The 15,903-nt window shown below is 39.4% G+C and overlaps 1 protein-coding gene across 4 annotated transcripts in view; it reads left to right on the top strand.

Annotated features, from left to right (window-relative positions):
- EML4 (EMAP like 4) overlaps positions 1-15,903 on the top strand; it is a 167,777-nt gene that overhangs the window by 145,143 nt on the left and 6,731 nt on the right. For all 4 annotated transcript variants that reach the window (XR_010129993.1, XM_031007213.3, XM_031007223.3 and 1 more), the window contains 3 exons: positions 4,440-4,528; positions 5,907-6,004; positions 15,564-15,651. Coding sequence is in view for 3 of the 4 variants with exons in the window: in XM_031007213.3 (XP_030863073.2) it covers positions 4,440-4,528; positions 5,907-6,004; positions 15,564-15,651 (275 nt within the window). In the remaining variant the exon portion in view is untranslated. The remainder of the gene's footprint in view (positions 1-4,439; positions 4,529-5,906; positions 6,005-15,563; positions 15,652-15,903) is intronic.

Raw genomic sequence — 15,903 nt, 5'->3', positions numbered from 1 at the left:
GCAACAGAGCGAGACCCTGTCTCAAAAAAAAAAAAAAAAAAGGTAATAATTTTTAAATGCATGAGAGTGTCATAAAGTTTCCATAAACTCATTAAAAACTCACCTGATACAGAGCAGTTCTGTATCTTGTCGTTTTGGTGTGTCATTTCAGTCTGAATTGGGATATTATTTTGTTCCCTTTCTCTAAAAAGGCACTTGACATCAGCTTTGGCATTTCTAGGCCCAGAAGAATTTCAGAGGGATACTCATAAAAATTGGTTAATGAGTTACATTCTCAGAAGAAACATAACCTATGGGTACTGTCCAGTTGCAATAAAGTGTATGTCTTATGTGCTTTTTTTATTTTATATTTTACTTTTAATGTTATTTTAAAATAAAACAGAGATGAGGTCTCGCTACATTGACCAGTCTGGTTTTGAATTCCTGTGTTCAAGCAATCCTCCTGCCTCGGCCTCCGAAAGTGCTAGGATTGCAGACATGAGGCACCATGCCCGGCCTTCCTCTGCACTTTTTGAAATGAAAATAATTGGTAAACATGAAGCATGTGGCTTCTAAGTGCCAGTTTTCCTGCTTATTAGCATTTAAACTCAAGTATTCACATATGAAAGATATTTATCTTACCTGAGTAGATAACAAAATTCGGTTAGCTTCCTGGAAGTTTCAGCTCATAGCTCACAAAATTACTAAAATTTATGAATGTGTTTAGTTAGAGATTTCACTGATAGGTTATAAATCAAAAATAAAATTCTAAGCCCCCCCCACCATCGTCCCTGCCAGGGCATTCCAAAATTAACCTGAAAAACTGGTTCAGGCCATAACAGGAAGGGAAGGTCATGCCTTGTTACAACCTCTTAGAATTCAGGAAAAGCCAACCAACATTTAATATTAATACAGACCTTAAGTCTGATAAGAAACATTTACAGTCTGTTCTCTCTGAAGCCTACCTAAAGACTTCATCTGCACAATAAAACTTTGGTCTCCACAACCCCATATCATAACCCAGACAATTCCTTTCTACTGATAATAACCAATTGCCAATCAGAATTTTTTTTTTTTTTTAGACGGAGTCTTGCTCTGTTGCCCAGGCTGGAGTGCAGTGGCGCAATCTCGGCTCACTGCAACCTCCACCTCCCGGGTTCAAATGATTCTTCTGCCTCAGACTCCCAAGTAGCTGGGACTACAGGCGCGTGCCACCATGCCTGGCTAATTTTTTGTATTTTTACTAGAGATGGGGTTTCACCTTGTTAGCCAGGGTGGGCTCGATCTCCTGACCTCATGATCCACCCACCTCGGCCTCTGAAAGTGCTGGGATTACAGGCATGAGCCACTGCGCCCGGCCTGCCTGTCAGAAAACTTTTAAATCTACCTATAACCTGGAAGCCCCCACCTACCTTCAAGTTGTCCGGCCTTTCCCTACTGAACCAATGTATATCTTTTTTTTTTTTTGAGATGGAGTCTCGCTCTGTCACGCAGGCTGGAGTGCAGTGGTGCCATCTCAGCTCACGGCAAGCTCCACCGCCTGGGTTCACGCCATTCTCCTGCCTCAGCCTTCCAAGTAGCTGGGACTACAGGCGCCCGCTACCATGCCTGGCTAATTTTTTATATTCTTAGTAGAGACGGGGTTTCACCGGGTTAGCTAGGATGCCAGGATGGTCTCGATCTCCTGACCTCGTGATCCGCCTGCCTTGGCCTCCCAAAGTGCTGGGATTACAGGCATGAGCCACCGTGCCTGGCTGAACCAATGTATATCTTAACATGTATTTGATTGATGTCTCATATCACCCTAAAATGTATAAAACTAGGCTGTGCCTCGACCACCTTGGCCACATGTTCTCTGAGGGCTGTCTCACCATGGGCCATGGTCACTCATATTTGGCTCAGAATAAATCTCTTCAAATATTTTACAGAGTTTGACTCTTTGTAGACAAGGTAAAAAATTGGGATCTTTGAGTCTTCAATTCTACCTTGAATGCACTAAGCCACGTTAAACCATACCACTAAGCTTTAAAAAAAAAAATCCTTCAAGCCCTTTTCTCTCTTCTAAATATTTCTTTTAATTTAAGAGGGAAATGGTTCCTTTCCCAGATATTAGTTGTAGTGCTTTAAAATGAAAAGAAACTTATTGGCCGGATGCAGTGGCTCATGCCTGTAATCCCACCACGTTGGGAGGACAAGGCGAGGGGATCACCTGAGGTCAGGAGTTCAAGACCAGCCTGGTCAACATGGCGAAACCCTATCTCTACTAAAAATACAGAAAATTATCTGGGCGTGGTGGCACACGCCTGTAGTCCCAGCTACTTGGGAGGCTGAGACACGAGAATCGCTTGAACCTGGAAGCGGAGGTTGCAGTGAGCCGAGATAGTGCCACTCCACTCCATCCACTCCAGTCTGGGTGACAGAGTGAGACTCCGTCTCAAAAAAAAAAAAAAAGGCTACCATCACAATTCTTTTTATTGGCTTACATTAGTGGTGGAATTTTTTCCATCTGAATAATTAAAAATGAAACTTGACTCAGATGGTAGGAGCAGGTAAAAAATAAAGATTAACAATAAAAACTTGCCGGGCATGGTGGCTGATGCCTATAATCCCAGCACTTGGGAGCCTGAGGCGGGCAGATCACCTGAGGTCAGGAGTTCGAGACCAGCCTGGCCAACATGGTAAAACCCTGTCTCTACTAAAAATACAAAAATGAGCTGGGCGTGGTGGCGCCCACCTGTAATCCCAGCTACTCGAGAGACTGAGGCATGAGAATCGCTTGAACCCAGGAGGCGGAGGTTGCAGTGAGTCAAGATCGTGCCACTGCACTCCAGCCTGGGGGACGAAAGCAAGCTTCCGTCTAAAAAAAAAAAAAATTGCTGCTTTTTTTGCCCTGTTCAGTTCATGAATGAATTTTTAGTAACTTGTAAGCTATGGGCTGAAACTTTTAGGCAGCTAACCTAATTCTGTCATCTACTCAGGTAAGAGAAACAATTTATATGTGATTACTTGAGTTTAAAGGCCAATAAGTAGTGATTTTGTTTTTCTAGTCTTGTCCTGTTCTTTCCATCCCATCCATTTTCTTCCTGCACACTGCACTACTATTAAATACCTCTTGCTAAAATTTGGTTTTTGTCATGTTCAAGACTTACTTTTAATGTATTTGTTCACTTATTCATTCTGCAGATATTTAGTGCCTACTCTGATCTGGGCAGTGCTCAACTCTGAATTCTTCCAACCAGCTGTGCATGCTGCCATCCTCTCTCTTATGCAGCCTTAAGTTTGTCTGTCCATGGTTCCCATCTTTGCTTTATATCCCTGGTCTTACCACGCTCTTCTGAAGTACCCATCCTTTCCTTCAAATACTTTTAGGAAAAAGGTCTGATAATAGTGATTTATAATGTAGTTGGATTTAAGTCGTCGTTTTACCTCTCAAGAGGCATTTACATTTTGACCTTTCCTATAAATGTGAATGAAAAGATACCTCTTTCAAAAAATTTAGAGCTTCCCTGTGCAAGTGTTGGAGGTCTCAGGGAGGAGAGTTCTCCCTGCTGGTTCTTTTGAATCACACCAAATGAATGGCTTGCTACTGTTCCCTCCCACCTTCATATTGTCCGTGGTTTTTCCCACCTCCTTAGCTATACAGCTGCTGTTCCTCCTGCTAAAATGTCTGAACATTCCCTCAGTGTTCAGCTCAGCCCACATCTTACATCTTCCCTAAGGATGTTTTTCTGCTGCTATCATTCATTTTCCTCCTATGAGTTCCTCTGTTATATTGCGTCACCATCACTGAGGTTGGCATTTCTTCATTCTTTGTTTCAATTGACTCATTTCCTTTCTCCCAACTTAGTGTCTTCTTCAAGAACACTGATCCTGTATTTCTGTTTTCTATTTAAACAGTGCCTAGCAAAGAGACAGGAATGGCAGTCAATGAATACCCAAATAGACATGAGAATATGTCTAGGCCCATGTATATTTATGTATATTTTATCTAGCAGCATTTTGCTAAATGAATTTATCCTTCATTAGAAGAAGAAAACATATCATACTTAAGGACCATTATTAAAAATTCTTAAAATTAAAAAAATAGACCTGTCTGGGCACAGTGGCACATGCCTGTAATCTCATTACTTTGGGAGGCTGAGGTGGGAGGACCGCTTGAGGCCAGGAGTTTAAGGCCAGCCCGGATAACATAGTAAGACCCCATCTCTAAAAACAAAAAAGAAATTAAAAATCAGCCAGGCATGGTGGTATGCACCTGTAGTCCCAGCAACTCAGGAGGCTGAGGTGTGGGAGGATGGTGTGAGCCCAGAAGTTCAAGGCTGTGGTGAGCTAGGATCACTCCATGCACACCAGCATTATGACAAAGCAAGACTCCATCTCAAAAAAAAAGAAAAAGAACAACTTTTTTTTTCTATAAATGCTAATATCTGAAGAAAATTTTGATTTTTACTTCCTAACAGGTGGTTTGTTCTGGATGCAGAAACCAGAGATCTAGTTTCTATCCACACAGACGGGAATGAACAGCTATCTGTGATGCGCTACTCAATAGGTAGGCAAATTTACTCCCACCTCCCAAGCCTGGCATTCACAGCACTTCACTGCAATTGCATAGTTTTACTTCTGATAAGGCTGACTACTTTTTTCTCTCTTTAGAGTTGTTAAGTATTAAATCTGTTTCCCCCAACATCAAATTAAATTCTGCTGCCAGAAACTGCAAAAGATCTGCTAAAGTTTAAACAACATTCTGAATCATCAAATTTAAAATGGACAGCTGCATTTGCAATTGAAAGCAGAATAAAGTGCAGTCAGATCCCCTTTTTCCGGAACTACGCATACTTAGAATTTTGAATAGGTATTAGGCTAAATGTCACATCTGGTTAGCAAGCTTTTCTTTATTTATAAGAGAATGTAAAAGAAATTACAGCGAAATTCAAAATACGCAAATTGTATAGGCCCTTCAAGTCCTTTAGAATCTAGTGCATTGTTTCGGTTACATAGTAATGATTGGTTTGTTAATTAAATACTTAGCAATTCTCTATAAGAATTTGATATATTCCTTTAGCCTGCTTGAGAATAATTATTTGTACTTTATTCACAATATTAAGTTTCTGTGATAATACTCCAGTTACCTTTTCTTGTTATTAATGTAGCTTTGATTCACACCACTCTTCCCTGGAGTTAGTCTGACATTGTCTTTATTTGAAAATACATGCCAATAGTTGTTGCATTAGCACGGGATCCAGAGAATCTTTTTGATTGCTTCTCAGTTGTTTCAAAGGAAGCACAGAGAGTAGTATTCTTTAAATTGAACAAGGAAGGAAAAGTATGTTCTTTAAGCTATAAGCCTTTTGAGTCCTCATGAAGCACAAAAATTTTAACATTTTTCTGGGGTTTGTTTTGTTTTATTATTTTTTAGTGTTGTAGTAGCAAATAACCACTACAAATATAGCTGTCGAATTCCAGAGATGACGTGGACTTTATTGACCATTTGTTACATGCTTAGCACTGTGGTGGGTACAGGGAAGGACACCACAAAAGAAAGGAATATGGTCTCTTCCCAAGAGCACCTGTTCTGTAATTGGACAGATCATATATGCTAGCTGAACTAAGCCCCTGTCCACTCAGCCTGCCATGTAAACACTGTACCCTTCCACCCAAGAAGGCAGGATAACCTCTCTGGAGCCGGTTTTCAACTAACTAGAAGATGAGGCCTAGAGTCCAAGGCCTGTAAGCATCTCTAAGAAGGGATTGTGTGTTAGATTGGATGACCATTTATTTTTCAAATGTACTTAGTGGATAGGATTCATTCATTAATTGCCAAATAGTTAAATTGATGAGATTTAACAGCATTTGTAAAATCAGTAAAATAACAGTAAATAAATTTATCAGTATATTTCTCTAGTCAACACTGACCTATTTTATTCTAGATGGTACCTTCCTGGCTGTAGGATCTCATGACAACTTTATTTACCTCTATGTAGTCTCTGAAAATGGAAGAAAATATAGCAGATATGGAAGGTGCACTGTAAGTAGTGAAGTAGAACAAGTTGTAAAATTATTGGGAAATTCTACTTCTGTTAAAAACAAATTTTTACATCGATGTATGTGTTGTTTCCTGTCGTTAGCTGCTTTCATCTCTGTCTTTGAAAACTGGAACTGGTAATACATGATAGCAGAACATTAGAGTTCCTGTGTGCTCTAAAAAGACATCTCCTTTTGATGGGGATGTAATATTTGTCACTCTGTGACTAGTTTTAAAACAGTTTCTTAAAGCTATTTCCATAGGAAACCTTTAGAATAACACTTTTTGAAAACTGAATGAGTCAGAAATAACATCTCATGTTTAATCTTAACTCCTATGATTCTGCCCACCTCAACACCCTACAACATCCTATATCACTTCTCTGCCACTTAAAATAAAAGAATGCATATGGATATTTGTCTGCATTTAAGAGAGTTAACAGAAAGGATGTTTCCTGTAATTTATTGCCTACTTCTGCCTTAATTGGGTTATAATTATAGAATGAAAATTGGATTAAATTTCTGTAAGCATGACAAGTACTGAATGTACAGCAGGTATTCCCCTAGCAAACAAAATGGCTTAGGCACCAGGAATATGTACAACATGTGTTCCTTTGTCCTCAAGAAGTACAGTCCAGCTCAGGCCAGGAAGAGAAAGGTAGGCAGTGTAGCATAGTGGTTAAGAGCACAGACTCTGAGCCAGACTACCTGAATTTGAATTCTTTAACAGTCTTTACCACAAAACAGTTCATTTTAGGGAAACAGATAAAAGAATTAGTTTTTAGAAGCATATACATCTTGTAATAAGCAAAATAAACTTCAATATGGGTCTGAAATTTATTTTGCTTACTATATTTAAGCAAAAACTAGGCCATGTACTATTTGAGGAAGCAGACTTATTTGCCTTTTTGCATATTTTATACCATATATTAAAACCAGAGTCCATTTGTAAACTAGTCTACAAACAACTTCAGAGTTTAGAATTTGTCCAAAATATTTTTGTTTGCCTTGACAATAATGAATCATTATCCATTAATTTATTTAAATCTATTTTTTAATTTATCAACTTAATGTTTGTCTTATGGAATAGTACACAACATGATTAAATGAGATATTCCACCAAAAGAAGTTTTCAGATCACTGAAGTTTACCCTACCAGACCCCCAATTTTTTTTGTTTTGTTTTGTTTTCTGTTTTTTTAATCTTGTTTTCACTTTTGAGACAGGGTCTTACTCTGTCACCCAGGCTGGAGTGCAGTGCCTCAAACTCCTGGGCTGAAGCAATTCTCCTGCCTCAGCCTCCTGACTAGCTGGCACCATAGGTGTGTGCCACCTTGCCCGGCTCACTTTTTTTATTTTTCATAGAGATGAGGTCTCCCTATGTTGTCCAGGCTGGTCTCAAACTCCTGGCCTCAAGCAGTCCTCCCACCTCAGCCTCCCAAAGTGATAAGATTAGGCATGAGCCACTGCACCTGTCCGGTTTTTAATCTCAACCTTTTTTAAAAAAAAGTCCACACCTTAATAAACAGTATATCAAATATGACTTAATCTTGTAGAATCAAGATTTTACAGGTAGCCCTGTAGCACTTAGCCCACTTTTCAGAGAAGATTAATGACTTGGCATTGGTGTCATCTTGTGACGTAATGGCAGATCAAGGATTTGAACACAATTCTACTAACTCTTAGTAGAGCAGACTTTCCAATGTACAGTAATGCCTCAGGTTTTTCATTACGTGTCTTATTTTACTGTACAGCTGATCCAGAAGAGAGAGCAATGTGTGACATGGAATAATCAGAATGACTTGGAAGTATTGAGAAATGGCAAGTTTGTCAAATGCATGAGACTTGTCCTAATCCAGTTAGGCAGTTGTTTGAAGCGTTTGAAGAAAGTATTAATTTGAGATACCCATAGGAACTGTTAAAAGTTTGCAGCACCGTTTGAGGTTGTAATGAAAGGTTCAACTATTCTGCGTTCCTAATTGTCTTCGGTTTTGTGCTTTGCTTCTAGCTGTCAGTTCTTGCTGCCTATTTCCACCGGCTGGTCTTATAGTCAGTCCCCTGCTTTTATCTATTGTCTGCTGTTATATAGGACAGGCAAAACTGTATCAACACTGTCTCTGCTGCTTACTAGTTTGTGACTTTAGGCAAGTTAACTTCTCAGAGTTTTAATTTTATTATCTTAAAACTGGAGTTTATAGTAGTTCGTACTTTATAGCATTGTTGTAAAGATGAGGTCTTTTTAAAACATAACAACTAGAACTACTCTCAAAGTTCCAAATACAAATGCTATTTTCTGTTTCTAGTAATTTTCCTGTTAACTACTCAACATTTAGGTGACTGTTACAGCTGCAGAAGTACAGTAGGCTTAGAGCTTTGGGAAGTGTCACTAATAAACTATGATATCTCTAATTAAATGTCTATAAATTATAAATGTCTTTAATAAAAATAATAAAGTAAATCTTATAACTTACAGTCTAACAAATTATAAGTTATATGCATTTGGAGTCTCTCTTCACAGTAGCTCTCTTTATGTGGAAATGTCAGTTGAAAAGATGGCTGGTACCCAAAGATGTGAAACAGCACTTCTTGGTAGAGGGCAGCTAGCTGATGCATGGGTCCCTTAATGAATGATGACATCATTATAGTCCAGGGCCTTGCTCTCAACTTCATAAGCTAAGAAACAAGACAAGATCCATTTTAGAGATATGGACTTACATCAACCAAGTTTTCTAAAGCTAGTTTATAAAATGTCAGTTTACAATAGGAACTAGAACTGGTAAGGACACTAAATCCTAGTTTCCCCTGGCCAACAAGTTGTCTCTCTATAAGCAAGCAAGCCTCAGGAAAGCATCTTTTAATCAGAATGCTAGTTTAGGCCAGGCATGGTAGCGCATGCCTGTAACCCAGCACTTCGGGAGGCTGAAGAGGCAGATCGCTTGAGCCCAGGAGTTCACATCCAGCCTGGGCAATAACATAATGAGACTGTGTCTTTACACATACACGTAAGCTGGGTGTGGTGGCATGCATTGTAGTCCCAGCTACTCGGAATGCTGAGACAGGAGGATCGCTAGAGCCGTGGAGGTCAAGGTTGCAGTGAGCCATGATGATGCCATTGCACTCTAGCCTGGGTGTGAGAGCCAGACCCTGACAAAAAAAAAAAAAAATGCTAGTTTATTCATAAAATATATAAATGCCAGGAGGACAGGACATGAGCATCCTCCAGCCAATGCATTCCTTTCCTTTAGGGAAAGTACATGTGAAGCAACAGTAGAATCAGAAAGTGAGCAAATCCAGTGCTTACATCCACAGTAGAGCAGGGATCGCCGCTGGACCTGATCTCAATTCAGGTCTCTGTACCCTAAACATAGGGCACATTTGTCTCTGTGACTCCTCTTGCATTGCTGACCACACTAGTGCCAACTCAGTGAAATAACACTTTCTTTGGATAGATTTATACCTATAATCAGCTTATACTCTAGGCTTGCCAAGCTTAGAGCCATTATGACTCTTCTTTGCCTCTTTCTGCTTTGATTTATTTTATGTTAATTCTAAAGTTTAATGTTCATAGGTTCCAAACTAGAGGACAGCCACTGGAGTTTCCACAAACTCACAGAACTTTACTCTTCCAATCATTGAAACTTATTTCCATTTTCTACTGTCTCCAAATACCTTTTACAATCTTTCTGAAGTTGATGTGCTTAAAATTTTGGTATTTCAAAAAACTTCAGATAAACTGTAAATTTGGAGATTTATCCTGTATTCCTTCTTCTGTGTGTTCTTTTAAAATATTAAGTCTGATCACAAAAGGACTATAAAATTTATAGTTAGAATCATTTTTCCCATTTTAGAAGGAGACCATTATCTAGTCGCTGCCTTCATTTGATGAATGAGAAAGTAAGGCAACTGTACCAAAAGCTCATTTATCGCTTACCCTTTGTTTTGTATTCTAACCCCTGTGATCAAGCTAATCTTGATTAATCTAGTTACCTCACAGTATAAACATATGAGTAAACTAGTCTCCAAGGATGATAAAGACTGAGTTCAAAATTTGATGTGTCTCGTCAAACCTTAGGAACCTGGAAAACCTCAACATTATATAAGAAGAGCCTAGCCAAGATCACTTTTGGCTTCATCTTTTTTCACATACCCTGTCACTTCTTTTTTCTCTCCCATTTCTAATGCTTGCATTTACTTTTAATGTTACACAGCCTCTGTCACTTCAAAAGCAGTACAAAAATAGGTGCAGTACAAGTAAACATGTTAATTCTTAATGAGTAAAAGATAAGCCTGACTTAAGTGCTGTGCTTAGGCCAGGTGAGGTGACTCACACCTGTAATCCCAGCACTTTGGGAGGCCAAGGTGGGAGGATCACTGGAGTCCAGGAGTTTGACACCAGCCTGGGCAACTAACCAAGACCCTGTCTGTATTTAAAAAAAAAAAAAAAAAGCTGTGCTTAATTTGCTCCAGAATCATCTGACCTAGTTTTGAACCCTGAGTACACCAATTTTTTGTTAAGTAACTTCAGAAAAGTTACTTAACCTATCTATGCATCCTAACCATCTCACCTACTAAGTGGACATCCTCATTAAGGTTGCCATGAGATTTAGAGGTGATGATGTATGCAAGGTACTTAGTAAATATTAGGTATTATTATTAGCATTATTTTCCATGACTAGATGAGCCTGGGTTGTACCTATGGGTATTTTTCAGCATTTAACAGTAATGTATTAAAATTCAAAAATAGTTTTACAGTGATGAGCATTGTGTACTTTCCTTGAAAGATTTTAAGTGTCCTGATTGACTTAAAGTTTCTATTCAGTTTTCAGTGGAATACTAAGGTTGTTTTATTATGTACCTGAGTGTCAACATAATGGCTTTCTGCTTGACTCAAATTCCTGTGTACCTTTTAACACTGTTACTCGAAGATCTTAGCCCAGGAGACAGTATATTTAAGTTGCAGTGATATCCTAAAAAGCATTACAAAATCTCTTGGAGTAGGCAAGAAGTGCTGGTAAAAGTAAGTTTGCTTTTTGCCAGGATTTTGTTAATTGGAAATACACATCAAAAAGAGGGGGGAAAAAAGAGTAAACACTTTATCTACCTAGAAATCGCCAAGAAAATAAATCCTGAAGTTAATGCAGGATTTCAGTAAGGTAACAGAATTCAGTATCACTGTGACGGTTAAGAATTATGTGTAGTACCAGGCCGGGCGCCGTGGCTCACACTTGTAATCTCAGCACATTGGGAGGCCAAGGCGGGTGGATCACAAGGTCAAGAGAGCTACACCATCCTGGCTAACACGGTGAAACCCCATCTCTACTAAAAATACAAAAAATTAGCCAGGCATGGTGGCGGGTGCCTGTAGTCCCAGCTACTTGGGAGGCTGAGGCAGGAGAATGGCATGAACCCGGGAGGCGGAGCTTGCAGTGAGACAAGATGGCGCCACTGCACTCCAGCCTGGGCGACAGCGAGACTCCCATCTGAAAAAAAAAAAAAAAAAAAGTAGTACCTATTCACTTGAACACATCAGGGATATGGTCTCATTTAAAAGAGGCCATCAAGAACTGGGATCCTTTCTTTCTAAGCCATCTTATTAGTATGTTGCTTCCATCCTCAGCATCATAACATGCTGCTGGAACTCCAGCCATCATCACCTAGTTCCAAGCAGAAGGGATTAGCGCAAGTGACAAAAGAGCACTCCTTCCACTAAGTCAGTTCTCAGAGTTTTCCTGGAAGCCCCACACAATGATTTCTGCCACCCCAACTTCAAAGGAGCTGGGAAATAATAGTGTTCTAGCTGAGCACTCAACAGAAGGGGAATAATTTGGATTGGAGAGGCAACTAGTGGGCTACACTCTAGTCACTAGGTAAAGACCACTTTTCCTCAAACCAGCAAAAGCATATCAAAAATGTGGGAGAAAAAATGCATTCACAATAGCAACAAAAACTAGATGCTTTGAGAATAAACATAGCAACAAAAGCACAGGAAGCTGTGTGAAACATTGCTGAAAGACATAACTAAGATCTGAAAGAATTAGACATAGCATGTTTCTAGATAACCTGATAAAGATATGTTTTCTACAAACTTCTCTAAGTTTGATATGATCTTCAGATTTTCAACATATTTATGGGATTAATAAAATAGTTCTAGTTCATCTGAAATTTTCCACGTATCACAGAACTATCATGGTTGGGAATAAGCAGATAGACTGATGGAACAGAAAAGCATCCAGGAACAGATTTATGTTTTTATGAAGTTTACTAAGTAATAAAAAGGGTATTTCAAATCAGTAGAGAAAGAATAGACTTCTCTACCTGTATTTTCCAATATGGCAATTACTAGCCACAACTTTCTGTTCATATCATTAAATGCAATTCAGTTCCCTGAGAGTGCAGCAACGTTTCAGTTACTTAGAAACCACAGGGGACTAGTTGCTACTGCATTGGACTGCACTGATACAGATATTTTTTTATCACTGCAGAAAGTTCCACTGAACAGCATAGCTCTAAATGGACAAAAGTTAGGTCCTAAATTGAGACCTTGGTTGCTTGGTTGTTTTTTAACTCCCCAGGTAATTTTAAACCAGTTGCAAACCACTGATTCAGGTGATAATCATCATGCAGTTGACAAAGATTTAACTCAAATATTTCTGAATTTTTTCTTCATAGCCATGTTCTTTCACTTTGTCACTTGGGATTATTTTTGTGGTAACGCCATATGGCTATTTAATGACAATAATGAAAGGGCCAGCTTAGAATACTTTTTTGTCTTCAAGGAGATATACTAGAATTTGCTCCTGTGTTTGTGCCCATGGAGTAAAGTTTGAGGCTTTTTTCTAAGCTGTGCATACACTTTGCATTAGCCTGTGAGTTGGGTAGAGGAAGGACACTGAGGTGATTTGTGGGGAGGGTAATATAGACCCCAACAGCTGCATTTCATCTTTTCTTTGCTTATTTATTGGAATTGATGCCAGGCAGAAAATACTCACTTTCATTTCTAAATATGAGTTAATAACTTTCCTAAGATCTTTTCTAAATTTGGGGACTTCTCCTACTCAAGAGTCCTTTTTGAGAATACTTTATGTTGATTTACCTTCTGAAAATAATCTGTGTCCAACATAGATGTTTTTTGCATGAATATTATGTATATATACAATGCTTTTGATGCTCTTCTAATTGAGCTATTGAAAGCTTTGCACAAAGCTTTGCACAAAGATGCAGATAGTATTTTTAAATACTATTCCATTAGGGTGAAATTCTCAGAGGCCTGTACTTTGCCATGACCAATCTTGTTAAATCTTCATCCATGTAGCAAGTTTTAATTTCAGAAGCATGGCTTCCCCAGACGCCAGAGCCAGGCTCATGTGCACTATGAAAAGGATGTATGAACCCTGCCATACTCAGAAAATAGCCAACATCCATGTGCATCTTCCTGTCTCTGAAAATTGATTTCTTAAGTTAGTAGGTCCCCTGTATGCCTAGCAAGTGATTCCCAACGTGTTTTCCAATATACTGCTTAATTCTAGTGATTTCAGAAAGCTTCACTTCTCAGATTCATATAATTTAAATTGGTTTAAATACGTTTTTTTCCCATACAGCACTATGGTGGAGATTATGGCTCCAGAAAGGTTTGGGGATACATCGGTAGACTTCAGAAGGGTACTAAAAGAATTAGAGTCATTGTTCTAATGTAAATCATTAAAAACTATCCCTAAGGTGCACTGAATTTGTTAACTTACAAAATAAAATCCTGGTCAGGTGCAGTGGCTCACTATAATCCCAGCACTTTGGGAGGCTGGGGCAAGTGGATAACTTCAGGTCAGGAATTCGAGACCAGCCTGGCTAATGTGGTGAAACCCCGTCTCTACCAAAAAAAAAAAAACAAAAATTAGCGGGGTGTGGTGGTGCGCACCTGTAGTCCCAGCTACTTGGGAGGCTGAGGTGGGAGGATCACTTGAACCCAGGAGGCGGAGGTTGCAGTGAGCCAAGATTATGCCACTGCACTCCTCCAGCCTGGGTGAACGAGTGAGACTCTGTCTCAATTAAAAAAAAAAAAGAAAAGAAAAAGAAAAAGTCTTAGAGGAAGAAAAGAATAGGTGAAAAAAAATAAAGGCCGGGTGCAGTGGCTCACACCTGTAATCCCAGCACTTTGGGAGGCTGAGGTGGGCATATCACTTGAGGCCAGGAGTTCGAGACCAGCCTGGCCAACACAGTGAAACCCCGTCTGTACTAAAAATAGAAAAAATTAGCTGGGATGGTGGTGCACACCTGTATTCCCAGCTACTCAGGAGGCTGAGGCATGAGAATCATTTGAACCTGAGAGGTGGAGATTGCAGTGAGCTGAGATTGTGCCACTGTACTCCAGACTGGGCAACAGACTCTGTCTCAAAATAAAAAGAATAAAATCATGTGACCAGAAAGCTAGTAATTGACCGGATACAGTGGCTCATGCCAGTAGTCCCAGCACTTTGGGAGGCTGGGGCTGGAGGATCGCTTGAGCCCGGGAGTTCAAGACCAGTCTCGGCGATGTGGTGAAACCTTGTCTCTGCAGAAAATACAAAAATTAGCTGGGAGTGATGGCATGTGCCTATAGTCCCAGCTATCCAGGAGGCTGAGAAGTGGAAGGATCACCTGAGCCCAGGGGGGTCAAGGCTGCAGTGAGCCATGATAGCACCATTGTACTCCAGCCTTGGCAACAGAGTGAGACCCTGTCTCAAAAAAAAAGTTAGTAATTGAAAAAGCACAGTAGAAATTAAATGTGTTTCACCACAGACTGTAGGAGGTAAAAGCAAATTCAAGTCTCTGTCAGCTTTGGTGAACCATAAGATCTGTGTAATTTATCTGAAATAGTTTATTGGAAATGCTTAAGTGCTTATACGTGAAGCCAACAAAAATTAGTGTTTCGTAGTTTTTTTTGTTTTAATTCCCACAGTGTTAAAACCTAAGCAGAAAAAGATCGTTGTTTCCTGCTTAAGGAATGTTTTAAGGAATCATGATTATATTGAGACCTACTGTTCTGATGGAGTACAGCGTTGGGTGAATTTTCCCCAAAACATTCTTTAGAGATAGTCTTTCTAGGATACCTCCATAGACCATATACGGGTGCTGTATTCCTCAGCTTCTGAGTTGTACCATGGATAGTTCAGAAGTAGCCCAGGAAAACTATATTCCTTATGCCTTATGCACAACTTATAACCAACACTTCATTCTCAAAAATGGAGTCACTCTCATGGGGACACCAGTGACGTGAAATAAGTCCAGAGGGTGTGGTATGTGTTGCAGTGTCCTGTAACATACAAGTTTAAGAGACTGTCTTTCTTGGAAGTGTCTAATACAGATAGTAGGTACTGGTTTCTGGTATCTAGATAGGCCAGAAAGTTTCTCCCAGGTTTCAAGTGCTGAGGATTTGCTGTGAGCCTGCTTAGTTCTAGAGGGTGTGACACTGCTTCCTCTCCTTTAGAAATTCCAACAAATGTGTATTCAGAAACAGTATTGGCTAGCTGTTGAACTGTTTATCATTCAGAACTCTAAATGCTTTCTAACAATTTATCTGTTATTTTCTAGGGACATTCCAGCTACATCACACACCTTGACTGGTCCCCAGACAACAAGTATATAATGTCTAACTCGGGAGACTATGAAATATTGTACTGTAAGTATGAATGATTATATATATATATATATATATGCTATGATTATATATATATATATATATATATATATATGCTAAGATGTGTCTGTCAGGGGCGCTAATGAACAGGCTGCATGGAATCTGAATTGTGCAGAGAATGCTTGCCAACCTCTTTAACCTGACAAAGCATATGTTATGCTGAGCTAAGGTAATGAGAATCTCAAATGTGATTCACTTCTCCAAGAGTAATGAATTAATAGTGTAGAACAGAAG

This window comes from Gorilla gorilla, chromosome 12 (genome assembly GCF_029281585.2).
Source record: "Gorilla gorilla gorilla isolate KB3781 chromosome 12, NHGRI_mGorGor1-v2.1_pri, whole genome shotgun sequence".
NCBI classification, from domain to species: Eukaryota; Metazoa; Chordata; class Mammalia; order Primates; family Hominidae; genus Gorilla; species Gorilla gorilla.
This window is presented reverse-complemented; position numbering and strand designations above follow the sequence as displayed.